The 16307-nt window shown below is 42.6% G+C and overlaps 1 protein-coding gene across 1 annotated transcript; it reads left to right on the top strand.

Annotated features, from left to right (window-relative positions):
• Positions 1-323: 323 nt before the first annotated feature.
• Positions 324-5602, top strand: LOC134297753 (uncharacterized). The gene is made up of 2 exons (XM_062976226.1): positions 324-2099; positions 5328-5602. Exons 1-2 carry the CDS (start codon positions 552-554, stop codon positions 5367-5369), a joined length of 1590 nt encoding a protein of 529 aa, XP_062832296.1. The 5' UTR covers positions 324-551; the 3' UTR covers positions 5370-5602.
• Positions 5603-16307: the final 10705 nt, after the last annotated feature.

Genomic DNA, 16307 nt, shown 5'->3' with positions numbered 1-16307 from the left:
ACCAGCTATGGAAAGGAGCTGATATCGTTTGTTAGGGTGTTCCAAAACAGTGCCAGTGTTGAAAAGATCTAATTTCTGTGCACACTGATTTGGAGGTAAATTTAAATTGAGATATTAATTTTTGAAAAAGCTGTAATACAGCAGTTAAAACCACATTTTTCTAGCTGGTTATAATCCTGTTGTAGTATCCAAACGAGATAAGAGTATATTGATCAGATTGGTATACAGTGTAAGGGGGACGAGGACATCTACCTAAGATTAAGGTACATTCAATTAGAAGTTGACCATCCCCACTCTCTGTACTTGTATATTTATAATTTTACTCTGATTAGATGTGTCAGAACCCTGCTACTAGAGCCTGGATGTGGCTCTGAGTTTCAGGGTCACTGACATTGATAAGACACCTGCGTCCCAGGACTCGGAGGAGAAACGGCTGATGGACTTGGCGGGGAATTTGCGCGGGGTTTTACTGAGCGGGAAGAGACTGTTCAAATGAGGGGGAGGGTATATAAAGGAGGGTTGGCCGGAGCCTCCCATTCTTGGCTTTTCTGATGTTCATGTTTCCTACAGTAAAAGTTCCTGGTGATACCACAAAGAGTCTCGTGTGTTCATTCAGGAGCGGCTGTGGTGAGCTGACACTAAGCCAAGAATACGGACACCATCCCGCTGTAGCGGTGAGGTGTAACATGCAAGTGGAGGATGAAGAGCTCTTGGGCGCCGGAGGAGGAAGGTCGGAAAGGGCCACTCCCGAGACGGACGCTGAGTTCCACCAGCTGGCGGCCCTGGCGTCATCCACCGCTTATGCCCAGCCAAATGGGGTAACCCAGAGGCGCGGAGTGGTGCGGGGAGATAGCACCGGAGGAGAGGAAGGTTCACCTTCCCCAGGCCCGCAAAAGATGGTGTTTCTGGAGGAGAGGATGTCGGCGATGGAGACCACCCTGGCAGTGATGTCGAGGGCGATGGAGCGCCTGGCGGTTTTGGCGGAGCCGGAGCGAGGAAGGGAACTCCGGGCTAGCTCAATGTGGGACGTGAGCATGGGAAGCAGCCAGGGCTTTGCAGACCTCCCAGCACCGAAGGGAAGGGAAATGCGAAAGGAGCCCGGTGCCCGGCCCAAGATCCAAACGAGCCTGACGCGGGTGGAGGAGAGTGACGACGAAGGGGAAAAGCCTCCGAGAATCCCGGCTACGCTCCCTACTGAGACCCTGGTGCCCCTGGCGAATGCCGGGCGTGGCACAGGACAAAGGGAAGCAGCAGCGGGGCCCACTGGCCCGCAAGGGGGCTTGCGACGGGCGGAGGATTGGGGATTGCCACCACAGGGACCCCTACCGAGACGAGAGGAACTAAGGATCGAGTTTGGGGGAGAGTCCTCTGAACTGGATTTTTTCCTGACCACGGTGAGGGGCTATATGGAGGACAATGCCCACACTTTTAGAACGGAATCCAGCCGGGTACGGGCCATTGGTGCAGTGTTGAAGAGGGGAGCGGCCAGCTGGTACGTTCAACTACATGCGCGGCGCGACCCATGTCTGGGGTCACTCCGACGCTTTATGGGGGCCCTGGAGACCCGTTTCCGAGATCCACTGGAGCAGATCCGGGCGAGGGAGGAGTTGAAGACCGTCTCCCAGGGGCAGAGGTCGGTATCTGAGTATGCGGAGGAGTTCCAATGCCTCGCTGAAAAGGTGCCGGAATGGTCTGCAGTGACAAAGATAGAACTCTTCAAAGAGGGGCTCAGGCGGGAGATCCTCTCCTGGGCGGTGCATCGTGATGAGCCTGACACACTGCGCGGATGGATTCAGCTGGCGGGGCGCATCGAGACATCGCTGGCCCAGGCGAGGAGGCACCGAGGAGGGCTACAGCAGCGGCCGCAGATGAAAGAGGGGAGCCGGAAGGAGGGATCAACCCCAGCCGGGAGGAGAACGGAGCCGACAGGGAACGTGAGCACCAGCAGGAGGGGCTGCTTCGTGTGCGGCCGTTTGGGCCACAGGGCTGCCGAGTGCTGGCAGAGAAAAGGGGAAGGCGGAGGCCCGCCCAAACCAAGAGCCGTGGCAGGGAAACGCGCCGAGGAAGAACCACCGATGAGGCACCACTCGGGGGGGTTGGTAAGTCAGGACAAAGCCATGATAGTGGTCCCCATTCAGCTGGAAAGTGGCAGCAAACAAGCAACCTGCAAAGCATTTGTGGATTGTGGATGTTCCAGGAACATCATCTCCCCTGAATTAGCCGAGGGATTGGGATGCAAAAGAACGAACCTAGAATCCCCAATAGCTTTCTCGCAGTTGGACGGATCCACAGCATCGGGATCATTAGCTAAGTACAGTGCCGAAGATGTAAAGTGTAAGATAGGGAGTTGGGAAGGAAAGGTGTCATTTGTGATATCACAAATAGCCAGCTATAATGTTATACTAGGCATGCCATGGCTGGGGCAGGCCAACCCGCAAATCAACTGGGAGGATAAGAGCATGATTTTCAGGATGAAGTTGGAAGGAGGGAGCCAGGAAGTGGAAAGGGAGCCGGGGAAAAGGGGGGAGGAAGACTCTATCAGGATTGCAGAACTGGCAGATAAATTACCCCCAGAGTATCGGGATTTTGTGGACGTATTTGATGAGAAGGAAGCAGACAGTTTCCCACCGAAGCGGAGAGTTGAAGTGAAGATAGAGCTAGTCCCAGGAGCAGAGCTTCCTAAGGCAAAAATATACCCAATGTCGGCTAGGGAAAAGGAGGAACTGAGAAAATACATTGATAAAAACCTAGCGAGGGGTTTCATAGAGCCCTCAAATTCCCCTCTAGGGGCGCCTGTGTTGTTCAGGCGCAAAAAGGACCAAACGCTGAGGCTCTGCATTGACTACAGGGGCCTGAATGCAATCAGTTCTGGAAATAAATACCCCCTACCTTTAGTGAAGGACTTGATCGCCCAGTTATCGGAGGGACAGATATTCACTAAATTGGACTTAATTGAAGCGTACCATAAATTGCAGATTAAACCAGAGGACAGGTGGAAGACGGCCTTCTCCTGTGCATTCGGATTATTCAATTATCGTGTGCTCCCTTTCGGTTTGTGCGGCGGAGGCGCCGCGTTCATGCAATTAATCAACGAAGTGTTGCATCCATTGTTGTACAAGGGAGTCTTTGTTTTTTTAGATGACATATTGTTAGTATCTCGGACTAAGGAGCAACACATAGAACTAGTCAGGGAAGTCCTGCAAAAGTTGAGAGAAGCAAAACTGTATGCGAAGCTTGCCAAGTGCGAGTTCAATAAAGACCAGATAGACTTTCTGGGGTATAGGATTTCATCCCAGGGAGTGGCGATGGACCCTGCGAAGGTAGAAGACGTGAGGGGGTGGGAAGCCCCCAAAACACGGAAGCAGCTGCAATCCTTCCTAGGGTTCGCAAACTTCTATAGAACATTTATCAAGGACTTTGCGCGCCTCACTTTGCCATTAACGGATTTGTTAAAGACTAAAGGCAGGGGAGAAACAGCCAAAGTGAAGGCCCCAGGGGCCAAACTGACCTGGACAATAGAATGCCAGGAAGCTTTCGAAGCCCTTAAAAAGCGTTTTACGGAGGAGCCTGTCCTACAGCACCCTGATATGTCGAAAGCCTTTGTATTACATTGCGATGCGTCAGACCGGGCATATGGGGCAGTTCTGCTACAGAAAGACGAGGGGGGGAACCTGAAGCCATGTGGCTATCTGTCAAAAAAGTTTAGCGATACAGAAAAAAACTGGCCGATTTGGGAGAGAGAAGCCTTAGCGATTCTAAAAGCACTAGAGTGCTGGAGACACTTCCTGGAAGGAAGTGGAACACCGTTTGAGGTGTGGACTGACCATAGAAATTTACAGTATCTAAGATCCCCTCGTAAACTATCAGCGAAGCAAATTAGATGGGCCCAATATTTCAGCCGTTTTGATTTCAAACTCAGATTCTTCCAGGGGAAACATAATATACTCGCTGACGCTCTCTCTCGAATGCCTCAGCACGGGGGAGGAATTCAGGAATCTGAAGGGAGTATTTTTCTTGATAAGCAATGGGGCCTGGCAGTACTAACTCGAGCACAAGCGGCCAAAGAAAACAAACGTACTGCCATTTCCACGGGGGGAGGAGAAATATGGGAGGAAGAGTTGAAGCGAGCGTATGGAATGGACAAATGGTTACAAACAAACAAAGAAAAGGGAGAATTGTGTGGGGATTTGGTGTTTGTAAATAAGAAATTGTATATTCCTGAATGTTTAAGACGAGAAATGTTAAGGAAGTACCATGATAACAAGGGTGCGGGTCATCTAGGCCCCACCAGGACTATTAAACTGTTGGCCAAACAATGCTGGTGGCCCGGAATGAGGAAAGACGCCAGGGGGTACGTCACGCAGTGTGAATTATGTGCAGAGGGAAAAACACCACCGGGGAAGCCCCAGGGGCTATTGCAGAAGGTGGTGGAGCCCATGAGGCCATGGGAATGCGTAGCCATGGATTTTGTAGGCGAACTACCCCCCAGCAGAGGCCACAGATACATTTGGACAATATTGGACCTATTCTCAAAACAGGCACACTTTGTGGCTCTGCCAAAACTTCCTTCAGCTGAAAAACTTGCTGATTTGTATGTGAAGCATGTATATCGCCTACATGGGTGTCCCGACAAGATAATTAGTGACCGGGGAGTCCAATTTACTGCAAAATTTTGGGGAAAATTCTTACAGCTGTTAGGAGCAGAAAGGAACCTGAGCTCGGCCTTTCATCCCGCGACCAACGGGGGGGTCGAACGTACCCAACAGACACTGTGCCAATTCTTAAGGATGTACACCAATTATAGACAGGATGATTGGGCGGACCTTCTTCCGTTTGCTGAGATGGCTTTTAACGGGGCCGTACATTCGGCCACAGGTCGTGCCCCATTCGAAATAGTATACGGACAGGAGGTGGCACCTTTCCCCAGGCTACCCGAGTGGAAGGAAGGGGAGGGCCAGACCGACGAGGAATGGCCGGCCAAAATCAAGCAAGGGTGGCAAACCGTGGTAGAGGCATTGCGGGAAACACAAAAGAAGTACAAGCTCTTTGCGGATCGTAGGCGCCGAGAGGGGGACAAATTGGGCGAAGGAGATCTGGTTTGGCTGAGCACAAAAAACCTGAAATTGGGGTTCCCATCCAAGAAATTGGCTCCACGCTATATAGGGCCATTCAGGGTAGCAAAAAGAATAAACGAAGTGACCTATGAGCTGAGGCTACCAAAGGACCTAGGAAAGGTACACCCGGTATTCCATTGCAGCCTGTTAAAAAAGTATAAAGGAACTCTGGACAGCGGAGAACAATAGTTGTGTTTAATCTTTTCCTTCCAGGACGAAGGGGAGGAGGACGCCATGTCAGAACCCTGCTACTAGAGCCTGGATGTGGCTCTGAGTTTCAGGGTCACTGACATTGATAAGACACCTGCGTCCCAGGACTCGGAGGAGAAACGGCTGATGGACTTGGCGGGGAATTTGCGCGGGGTTTTACTGAGCGGGAAGAGACTGTTCAAATGAGGGGGAGGGTATATAAAGGAGGGTTGGCCGGAGCCTCCCATTCTTGGCTTTTCTGATGTTCATGTTTCCTACAGTAAAAGTTCCTGGTGATACCACAAAGAGTCTCGTGTGTTCATTCAGGAGCGGCTGTGGTGAGCTGACAAGATGTATATCTTACGTTGTGTTTATATTGCCTGGTTTGATAAGGCCAGTTAGCTGATCAATAACATTGTTTCATTTTTACAATTGCAATTTTAAATTTTTCACAATTTAACAATAATGTAGGTTATTCTTTTCCAGCACCTGATAGAGAATGAAATGGTTTCTGTTTGAAAGTCCAATTGTAATTTAAACTGACTACTTTGCTGCTTTTGTCAGTGAAGCAAACAGCATGGGAAGCCAGAGACAATTTGGAGACTCACTTCAGTGGTCTTGATAACAAATTGTTAGAAACTCCCAATTGTCTTCTTGCTGAACTTTTCCCCAAGTCCCTCCTGGCACAGAATGAAGTCTTTCAGCTTTTGACAGGTAAAAGCTATAATGCATTAACATTTAAGATGGAATCAGTTATCTTCATGAACAAGAAGAAATCTCTCTTCTGGAATTGCCCACATGATTTTGGTTAAATTGTAGTATGAAGACCCTGAAAAGCAAGAACTATATTTTTCATTCAGAATGATGAATTGAATGTTTATATGTGTTCAGCTTTATGCTCATTATTTCTTTATATGATTTAAATGTATGTTTAAGCTCTGAGCAGAGAAGCTTTGAATCGGTCTATACTAGATAATGATATATTTTCAAGAGGATGAGAAAACCTGAACCTATTTTTGTGTGTATGTGCACACTCAGTAGGAGCTGCTTTCTTCTGATGTGATTCACATTTCAATGGAACATATCTGAATGCTTTCACATAACAATGGTGACAATTTCACCAGTCTTTCCATGAAATCCAGACATCTCTGGGGAGAAGGTTGTAAACAGGTGAAACAAACACATGAGAATAGACCTACCAATTACTTGGTTGGACTGTTCGTACAAGGAACTTTTCTCATGATAATTTTGTGGCATAAGATATATTACACCAGGAGTCCTAGAACTTTTTAAGCAGAGAGCTGGTTCACGGTCCTTCAAAAAAAATGAACAAATTCCTATACACACTGCATATATCTTATTTGTAGTGCAAAAAAATATATATGAAATAACAATACAATATTTAAAATGAAAAACAATTTTAACCAAATTTATAAGTATTTCAATGGTAAATGTGAGCCTGCTTTTGGTTGATGAGATAGGATTGTTGTTGTGTGCCTTCAAGTCATTTCAGACCTAAGGTGACCCTAAGTCTAAAGTTTAGGGCAGGAGGTGGGTAAATGACCTTGGAAGGCCACATCCAGCCCGCAGTCCTTCATTTGGGAACCCCTGTATTACACAATTCTTCATGCACACTTCATATTTCAATAATGAGCATGGGATCAAACATATCAGCTGATGTGGGCTTAATTTTTTTCCTGAGTAAACCTAAGGAGAGCCATTTCATAGGAAATAAATGTACAAGAGAGCCAACATGGTATAGTGGTTTCAGCATAGACTACAACTCTGTTTGGCCATGGAAAACCACTGGGTGACCTTCATCAAGTCAAATTTTCTTAGCCTCAGTGTAAGGCAATGACAAGTGTCATCAGAAAAATTATTTCCAAGAAAACCCCATTATAGGCTTGCTTTAGGCTAGCCATAAGTCAACAATACTTGAAGGTATACAACAATAACAATAACAAAAAACATACAAAAAGTGAGAAACTATCAAATAATGACATCATGCAGAAGAGAGTGTAGCCTTCCTGGGAAGCTCAGAAGGTTGAATTGGGCCCCACACTACTACTTTATTCACATTGGTTCTGTTCAGGCAACATGACAAAGAAGACTATTTTACGCAAGCCATTTCACAGTTTTATTCTCTAGAATTTAACGCGCCAAGTTATTTCACTTTCTTCTTCTTGCACACTACCCCATCTCCAGGATCAAGTATGCCAAGATGATTGAAATGTTTACGACTGTCTACATCTTTAGTTGCCATATCATTTAACCTTGCAGTTGAACTCAGAAAGCCTGCCAAATCACAGTATGTTAGAGGAAGTATGAAATAAAGAAAGAAAAGCTGTGATTGACATTGAGTAATGTTGTAACTTAGCACTGGGTGTCTTTAAGAAATCATACATTCAAAACTCAGGTGGGCCAAGTCTCCAAGATAAATGGAACCATGCCTCAAGTTGTTATTTGCAGTAAAGCTAACAATGTCTGCTAGCGAGAGGTCAGGACAAATCTACTTCAGTTTTATTTCCCTTGTTTTGCAAAAGCTGGAATCTCATGCAGCTGTTCGAGCTTAAATCCAATTTGTATATTTAATGCTTCCCATAGTGTGAACTTCAATTCTAAAGCAGACAGAACCTTATTTCTCATTGAAATTTGAAAATGTACTAAGTTTTATTGAGTTTATGGAACAATGAGTCAGATGAGCCCCATGTACCTTTAGTACAGAACTACAAGTGGAACAAAGCAATCTGAATGGAAAGTTTGTCTTGAATTAGGATAGCATTCACTGCAGAGGGTTCAAGCATAGTTTATGATGAAAATGTTACAAATTTTATTTTATTTAGGAACATATTTATTCTTCTCTTTTATATCTTTTGAATGGTCTTTCTGAAAGTCGTGCAACAATCTACTTTACTAGAATGAAACAAACTAAAACTTGGCAAGTCGCAGGACATGCCAAGGTTTCCATGGCAGAATGTGTTTGCCACACAGTCTTTTCTATACAGCTTACATAAGCTCAACTGCTGCTCTCTGATCTGAGGGAGGCTTCTGTTCTGCCAGTACGTGCATTTTCTTTACTCCAATTTCTATACATGGAATGAGGTGGGGGGTCATTTTGTCTTTTGACACATGTAGAAAAAGTGTATGTGGCACCAGCTTTGATGCAACTAGAATGATAGTTGCACTGGGAAATTTTCATGTTTAAGTCTTTTTGGTGCATGGCTTGCAGATAGAGTATCTCTCTAATTAGATGGCAAATGAAGGGATTGGACTAGAAGCAGGCAGAAAGATAAGAGAGAGAACTTTACTTCTTCTCAAAGAGCAGGGGATTCAGAATAGAAGGAAATGTATTAAATGTGGGGAATAGCTATATTCCTGATACAGTTTATCTAAACAGCTTATTGGCTGTTTTTTAAAAAAAAAGTTATTTTCTCCTCATACCCTTCTCTTCCTCAAGCTTATTTTTCTTCCTTTTTTCTTTATTTTCTTTGTGCTTTTCCTTTTCCTTCTTTTTAGTGTTTAAGCTGCTTAAATTATTTTGGGAAAAATAATTGGAATATGGCCGATTACATTAATTATTATATATTTTGTTATTAATGGTTTTTACTTACTGGGTGATAGGAATTTAATATAACTACATCAGTTATATAAATTACCCTACTATAATGAAAAATATGATAATGAAGAAATTGTATCTCAGATTTGAAAATGCAAAGCATTGAAAATACAATAACAAACAACTCTAGCAAGAAAAAAAGTGAGCTATCTAAAGAAGCTAAGCTGGACACATAAGGAGCTTTGGGATGAGCTGAGATTTAAAAAGAGGCAGGTATAATAAAAGGAGGAAGAGGCATATAACCAAGCAAAAGTACACATGAGTAGGCAGTAGGGAGAAAGGTCAGAAAAGCTAGAAGCTCAGAAACTCAATATTTTGAGAAAAATGAAAAATAATAATAAGAAGCCTTTTCAGCTATGTTAAGATAATAAATAACAACAAAGATATGAAAAAGAGTAAAATGCAAATGTGAGAGAAAATGGAACTGCTCAATATCAACTTTATCTCTCTATCCATAAAAGAAAGCATCATTTGGCATGGAGAAAAAAGAGAGAAAGCTGCAGTGTGGGTTTCGTAGCCCCATATAAGAAAATAAATAATATGGGAACTGCATCCAAGGTAACTAAAGGAATATACAGATTCAATCTCACAGCTGCAAACTATAATTTTTGAGGATTCCTGGGAAACGGATGACATATATGCAGAATAGAGTGAGACAAATGTCCCCTTTCCTCAAAAGCAAATGAAATAAAGACCTTGGGGAAATTATTGACCAAGCAGCTTGGCAGTGAAGTTCAAAAAGGTTCTGAAACTTACAATTAAACAGTGGGTTTGTGATCACTTAGGAAAAAAAGATGGGATTACTAAGTGCGTATCAGACAAGGCTGTTAAGTTGTAATTACAACAGTAAAAAAGGTAATGGTCTCCCCTGACGTTAAGTCCAGTCATGTCTGACTCTGGGGATTGGTGCTCATCTCCATTTCTAAGCCAAAGAGCCGGAGTTGTCCGTAGACACCTCCAAGGTCATGTGGCCGGCATGACTGCATGGAGCGCCTTTATCTTCCCGCCGGAGCGGTACCTATTGATCTACTCACATTGGCATGTTTTCGAAATGCTAGGTTGGCAGAAGCTGGAGCTAACAGCAGCCGCTCACTCCGCTCCTGGGATTTGAACCTGGGACCTTTCGGTCTGCAAGCATATGTAGCCAGTACTTGAGGCTTCTTTGCATTTAAATAATTGGTGGAATGAACTCTTTCATAGATAGGGAAAATCTTTCAATAGCTCCCAGTATCACCACTGGAGTGAAGGGACATGATTCTCTTCTTCTTCCTTCCTATCCCTAAATGCATAGTATAAGTATGTTTTGAAACATCTTTTCATAGACATTAGAGATTGGACCAGACCTCTTTATTGTTTCTCTTGTTCTTGACATGATTTTGTGAAACGAACATGTAGGCAAATATATAAATTGCTTATTTAGTTGTAATCTTTGTGGTGGAATGTCATTTCATTGCATCTTTCGCTGCTTTTCCCTTTTCTCACAATTATTCTCCAGAGATTTATATTTAATATCAATCCAGATGCCAACATCCTAATACAGCTGTCATTATGATTCAGTTGTAGTCACAAGCAGTTTCTTCTGGATTATCCTTTGTTGCCATCTTGTTTTCAGTCATCATGGATGCTGTGATTTTATGGTGCTTTTGTGAGCTATGACCCTAAGTGGCATGTAGTACTTTTGAGCAATCAGTGGGAATTTAACTTAAACTGGATCAAAATCCCAACAAGATTGCTTGTTCCAAGTTGAGTAGACCTTGTTCAGACAGGCTTTTAAAGAAGGCTTTTTAAGAGCAAGTCAGGGAGTGCTATAAATTCTAGTTTTGGATATGTTTTAATGTATTTAACTGTGAATTTCAATACTGTTATATTTAATTCTGTTTTAATGTTTGCATATTTGTATATTTTAAATTAATTGCAAACTGTTTTTAGTCTTCTTTGGGAGAGATAGTGGAGTAACAACAACAACAACAATAATAATAATGGTTTGACACCCCCCCCCCCAAAACGGGTGCTGCCTTGTCATTGGCGGGGGACTTAATTGCTTCTATCTGCTATACTATCACCAGTCATGTTGAGAGCTGTGCTGGTGATAGTGTAAACTACCAGTAGATTCACCCAAGCTAGAGTGGTCTCAACTGAGAAGCAGAACTAAGTGCACCCAACTGGAAGCAAAACAACTACAAAAGCGGCAGAAATTTTCAATTTCCATGTCACAGAATCGAACTGTCATGAACTGCTATTATAAATCAGAACTGCAAAAACATGGTTACTAAAAATGGATGTGCCAGCTGTGGAAACTTGAATATCCAGATTCAACTGTAACTGAACAGAGGCTTGTTGACCAGGAACAAAGTGCTCAGTGAAGTCACACTTGAAGAAATAAGAGACAACTGTGAAACTGAAGAACAAACAACTGTGCAGACAGCTGTGGAAGCACTAATGACTTCTGAGCCCACTGAACATTTGGACCCAGAAGAAAATGGAGGATTTTTTCAAGACAATGAGCATGAAGAGCCTGTGGCCATTCCTTATACATCTGGTATATTGATCACAAAGCAACAAAAACTTAAATTAAAAAAATGACCCATCCTGCATCGAAGGAAGAAAGACAAAGACTGCCAACATTGAAGACAGTGCCAAAAAAATATCTGCCCCTCCCTAATGATGTGACTTACAACTGTTGAGATAGCAACAATGGAGAAACTAACCAGCTTGGATACAGTACAGCAGTGGTTATAACACAAGAACTGGGGATACAACTACTGAAACTCACAAGAAAAATAATTAGAAAACCAAAATGGAAAATTAGGTTGGTGTTAACAATCAAGAGCCTACGATCAGATGCAAGTAATCTGAGGCACATGAAGGAACAAAAACTGAAGAATATCAGACTAAAGAATAACCTGATTAAAAAATATTGGATAAACACAAGAAAAATGGAAGAAGCACTTGAAATTATGAAACAACAAATCATGACAACAGCTAGAAAAATTGAATCATATGAATATGTCATTCAGTACAAACAAAATCAACTCTTCCAATCTGATCAAAGGCAGTCCTACCAGAGTCTGAAATAGCCGATAGCTGTGAAAAATGAAAAGCCAGAAAGGGTGGAGGGCGGGGGGAAGCTACAAATGCATTCTGGAAAGATCTGTGAGAAACAGAAAATGTTACAACAAAAAAGCTGAGTGGATAAAAGACTTTGAAAATAAATGTTCAGAGAACAAAATAAGAACCTTGAAAATAACAACAGAATGAAGAAAGCCAAGAACTGGATATCGCCTGGCAATGATCAACTGCATGGATTTTGGCTTAAATATCTGATTAGCCTGCACTTACAATGGCTGAACAATTCAATGAAATGCTGCAAACTGGAAACATCAATATATGGATAACAATTAGGAAGACATATTTGATACAGAAAGATCCAGCAAAAGGGATAATACCAGGAAACTACAGGCCAATAACATGTCTGCCTACAGTGTTCAAACTCCTGACAGGCATAATAGCTGATCAAATCCAGGATCACTTGGAGGCAAATAGCATCTTGCCAGTAGAATAAAAGAAGAAGTAGAGGCACGAAAGATCAGCTTCTGATTAACTGACTGACCAACACAGTCAGACTCTTCAGCACTGACATCAATATGAAGTTCAGCACCACCATTGCATTGCAGTATCCTCAAGGCCCATTCCAGAGAGTTGGTCCAGAGAATACCATGGTCAATGGTATCAAAAACCACTGAGGATCCAAAAGAACCAACAGGGATACCCTCTCTGTGTCTAGCTCTCTGCAGAGCTCATCCACCAAAGTGACCAAAGTTGGCTCAGTTCCATAACCAGGAGTAAAAGAAGACTGTGACAAGTCAAGAGAATGAGTTTCATCCAAGAATCCCTGGATTCTTGGATCCAGGGATTCAAAAATCCCACTCTTAAACCTTGCGCAAGAAGGGGAGGTTGGAAATAGGCTGATAATTGTCAAGGATCACTGGGTCCAGGGAAGGTTTCTTTAAAAGTGGCCACACATATACATGGCCAAGCATGGGCTGTGTTTTCAACTCGATGGCATAGCCATTCTTTACAGTGTCTAGTACTTAGCCATCCATAGTAATTCTTTTCCATGTTGGAAAAAACTCTGCAAGAGGTGCTCCAAAACTCTGTGTGAAGGAGAGAGCCCAAGGAATTACCCAAATGAGACACCCATTGCATGTCACTAAATGACCTGTATGACCATAAGCATTAGAAATAGACCCAAAATGCATATTTGGTGCCATATTTATTTATTTATTTGTTTCATTTATACCCTGCCTTTCTCACCCTGTGGGGGACTCAAGGCGGCTTACAACTCCAGCAATGCCATTAAAATACAACAATAAAACATCCCATCAATTAAAACAGTTAAAACAGTTAAATAAATACCTAAAGGCATTCATCTTTCCTGTAAGAGTTTTGGCTAATTGTGCACAGAAAGATGGCATGCACTAAACATCCATAATATTTAGAAGCTTACAGCTTTAGCTGGCTTAACACTAAAGCTCTTTTTTGTTAGCTACTAATTATGCTGTGAATGCTTTGCAACTGAGTCAATGGTGTCTTGAAACTCTCATATATTCCTGCGGGTGATAAAATAAATGTCACTTTGCAGCCATCTCTCCAATTCATCACTATTTTGAAGACATAAACAAAGCCATATAAGATCTTTCTAATATCTTGATACTCTTCTGACAATTTCTAGAATGTAGACGTAGAAGTGCCAAGTGAACAGCTAGCATAGGTTAATCAAGATAAATTGTAAAGGGATTTCAGCAGCCAAAAGGAATGATCTAGCCAAGGTTAGACCCTTACAGGCACCACAGATTTCAGTTTTAATTACTATCTCAGCATGATTTTCAAAAAACTCATGAAGAACTCTTTGTAACTTTTTTTTTAAATGGATACTAGTGCCAATCCCAGTAACCATTGTTTTTATGGAAGTTCAGAGACAAAGACACATGTTTTTCAAGGTTGTCTCAAAATCTTTAACTGTTCTGGCTGTTATGCTGAAAACAATCTTATGCATGACATCTCAGATATAAGTCCTATTATGTTCCATGGAAAATATAATTCTAGGGTGGTCCAAGCTCTCCAATTGCCTGATGTGAGGAAAAGTGTCTCCTCACACACATGGTGCCAATGAAGAGGAGCTGATGTTCCTTCAACCATGCCTGCGTCACAAGGAAATGCACTGGGGTTTAAACTCAGACATGAGCACGAATGAGTGAACTTGGGGCAGCAGCATTTGTACAAACACAATAGCCCAGAAAAGGAGGAGTAATCCAGTGGTGGGTTAAACTAATGAGCTGCTGAACATGTTGACCAAAAGGTCGGTGGTTTGAATCCGGGGAGCGGGGTGAGTTCCCACTGTTAACCCCAGCTTCTACCAACCTAGAAGTTTGAAACCATGTAAGTGTGAGTAGATCAATAGCTACTGCTCCAGTGGGAAAGAAACTGCCCTCCATGCAGTCTGCAGGCCACATGATGTGGGAGGCGTCTACAGACAATGCCAGCTCTTCGGCTTAAAAATGGAGATGAGCACCACCACCCAGAGTCGACTAGACTTAACATCAAGGGGAAACTTTTACCTTTACTTTACCTGTGTTGTGATGGTCCCCACAGCTCTACTGCAGGAAGGAGAAAAAAGGTGAATTAGGGCTTCTTTACATGAGCCAAAAAAACACAAAGTGAATTAGAAGTCATTCATGGATGCCCATACGGTGTCCAGGGATTTTCAGTCCTTACTGTGGTGAATTGAGAAAATCAGGAAAAGCTCCAGAGTTTCAGCAAAACTCTGCTAAAAGTTCAGAATATTCTTTGATTACAGGTGCAACTGCAACTCCCAAATGTATGGGTCTATTTTCCCCAAACCTCTCCAGTATTTTCCTTTCATCATGGGAATTCTGTATGTGAAGTTTTGTTGAATTCCATTGTTGGTGCAGTTCAGAATGCTCTTTGATTGCAGGTGAACTACAACTCCCAAATGTCTGAGTCTGTTTTTCCCAAACTTCTCTAGTATTTTCTGTTGGCCATGGGAGTTCTGTATGCCAAGTTTGGTTGAATTCCATTGTTGAGGCAGTTCAGAATGTGCAACTACAACTCCCAAATGTCTGGGTCTATTTTCCCAAACCTCTCTAGTATTCTCTTTTGGTCATTGGAGTTCTGTATGTCAAGTTTGGTCCAGGCCTGTAGTTGGGGGATCAAGTGGTCTGTGAAAGTCAGAGCTGAATCGGTTGAAGGTACTGCAAATCCCATCGTCCATTGTCCATACTCCCCCAAACATATTGTTTTTGTGATTAATCACTATGCTTTAATTATGTTCAATTTGTAACAATGAAAATATATCCTGCATATGAGATTCATAACAGTAACAAAATTACAGTTATAAAATAAAAACAAAAACAATTTTATGGTTGGGGATCACCACAACATGAGGAATTATATTTAGGGGTCACGGCATTAGACAGGTTGAGAACCACCAATGTAAAAGGTTCATGAAGGTGGTTGTTCTCATTTTCTGATTGTCTGGTCATTGGTTTCCTTCCTACTTAGGTGGCAAGGTTGGGTTTCCCATTCTTCAGATGCTGGTGGACTATCTGATCTGCCTTTATGTTGGCATGGATGTTAGTTTGTGAGGAATCATTGGTCAACCATCTTAACAACCTCCATGTCTTCTGACTGCTCCTGCTCATGTCAGCTTCTGTTATCAGCTTTATCCACTATTCTTTCTTGGCTTCAGAGATGAAGGGCAAAATGCTTTGCGCTGCCTGAAGAATTTGCTCACTTAATGGATCTTCACTGTGAAGCCTGTAATAGTCTTTCAACAAGGCAAGCTGTATCAGGAGTAATGCCCTGAAGCTAGTGTGTTCTGTAGCCTCTGGAATAATAATAATAATAATAATAATAATAATAATAATAATAATAATAATAATACTTTATATTCCGCCCTATCTCCCTGGAGGGACACTCAGGGCTGATTTCAAGCATAAAAGTCAAACATTCAATGCCCGAACACAACAATAATACACCCATAATAACGAAAATTGACAACCCAACATATAAAAACAAATTATGACTTAACAACTAAAATTATATTAAAATGCAACCTGTTACATTGGACAAAAAGCAAAACATCAAACAGAAGCCTTTCCAGTTCCTTGGGGGCAAATAGATTGCCTATTGCTCAAGATGTCTATTGAGCTGGTGGAGCAAACAGGGCACGAATACGGATAGTGAGCCCATGAGCAGGTTTTTACTATTTCAATAAAGCACTTGTATTCTTCGGGGATTGGAACAACTGATATGATCTTGTCATCTAACATGTCTGAGAATTTAAACCAATCTGTCTTTCTGAAGTT

This window comes from Anolis carolinensis, chromosome 3, assembly GCF_035594765.1.
Source record: "Anolis carolinensis isolate JA03-04 chromosome 3, rAnoCar3.1.pri, whole genome shotgun sequence".
In the NCBI taxonomy this organism is placed as follows: Eukaryota; Metazoa; Chordata; class Lepidosauria; order Squamata; family Dactyloidae; genus Anolis; species Anolis carolinensis.
The sequence above is the reverse complement of the archived record's forward strand: the minus strand, read 5'-3'. Positions and strand labels throughout refer to the sequence as shown.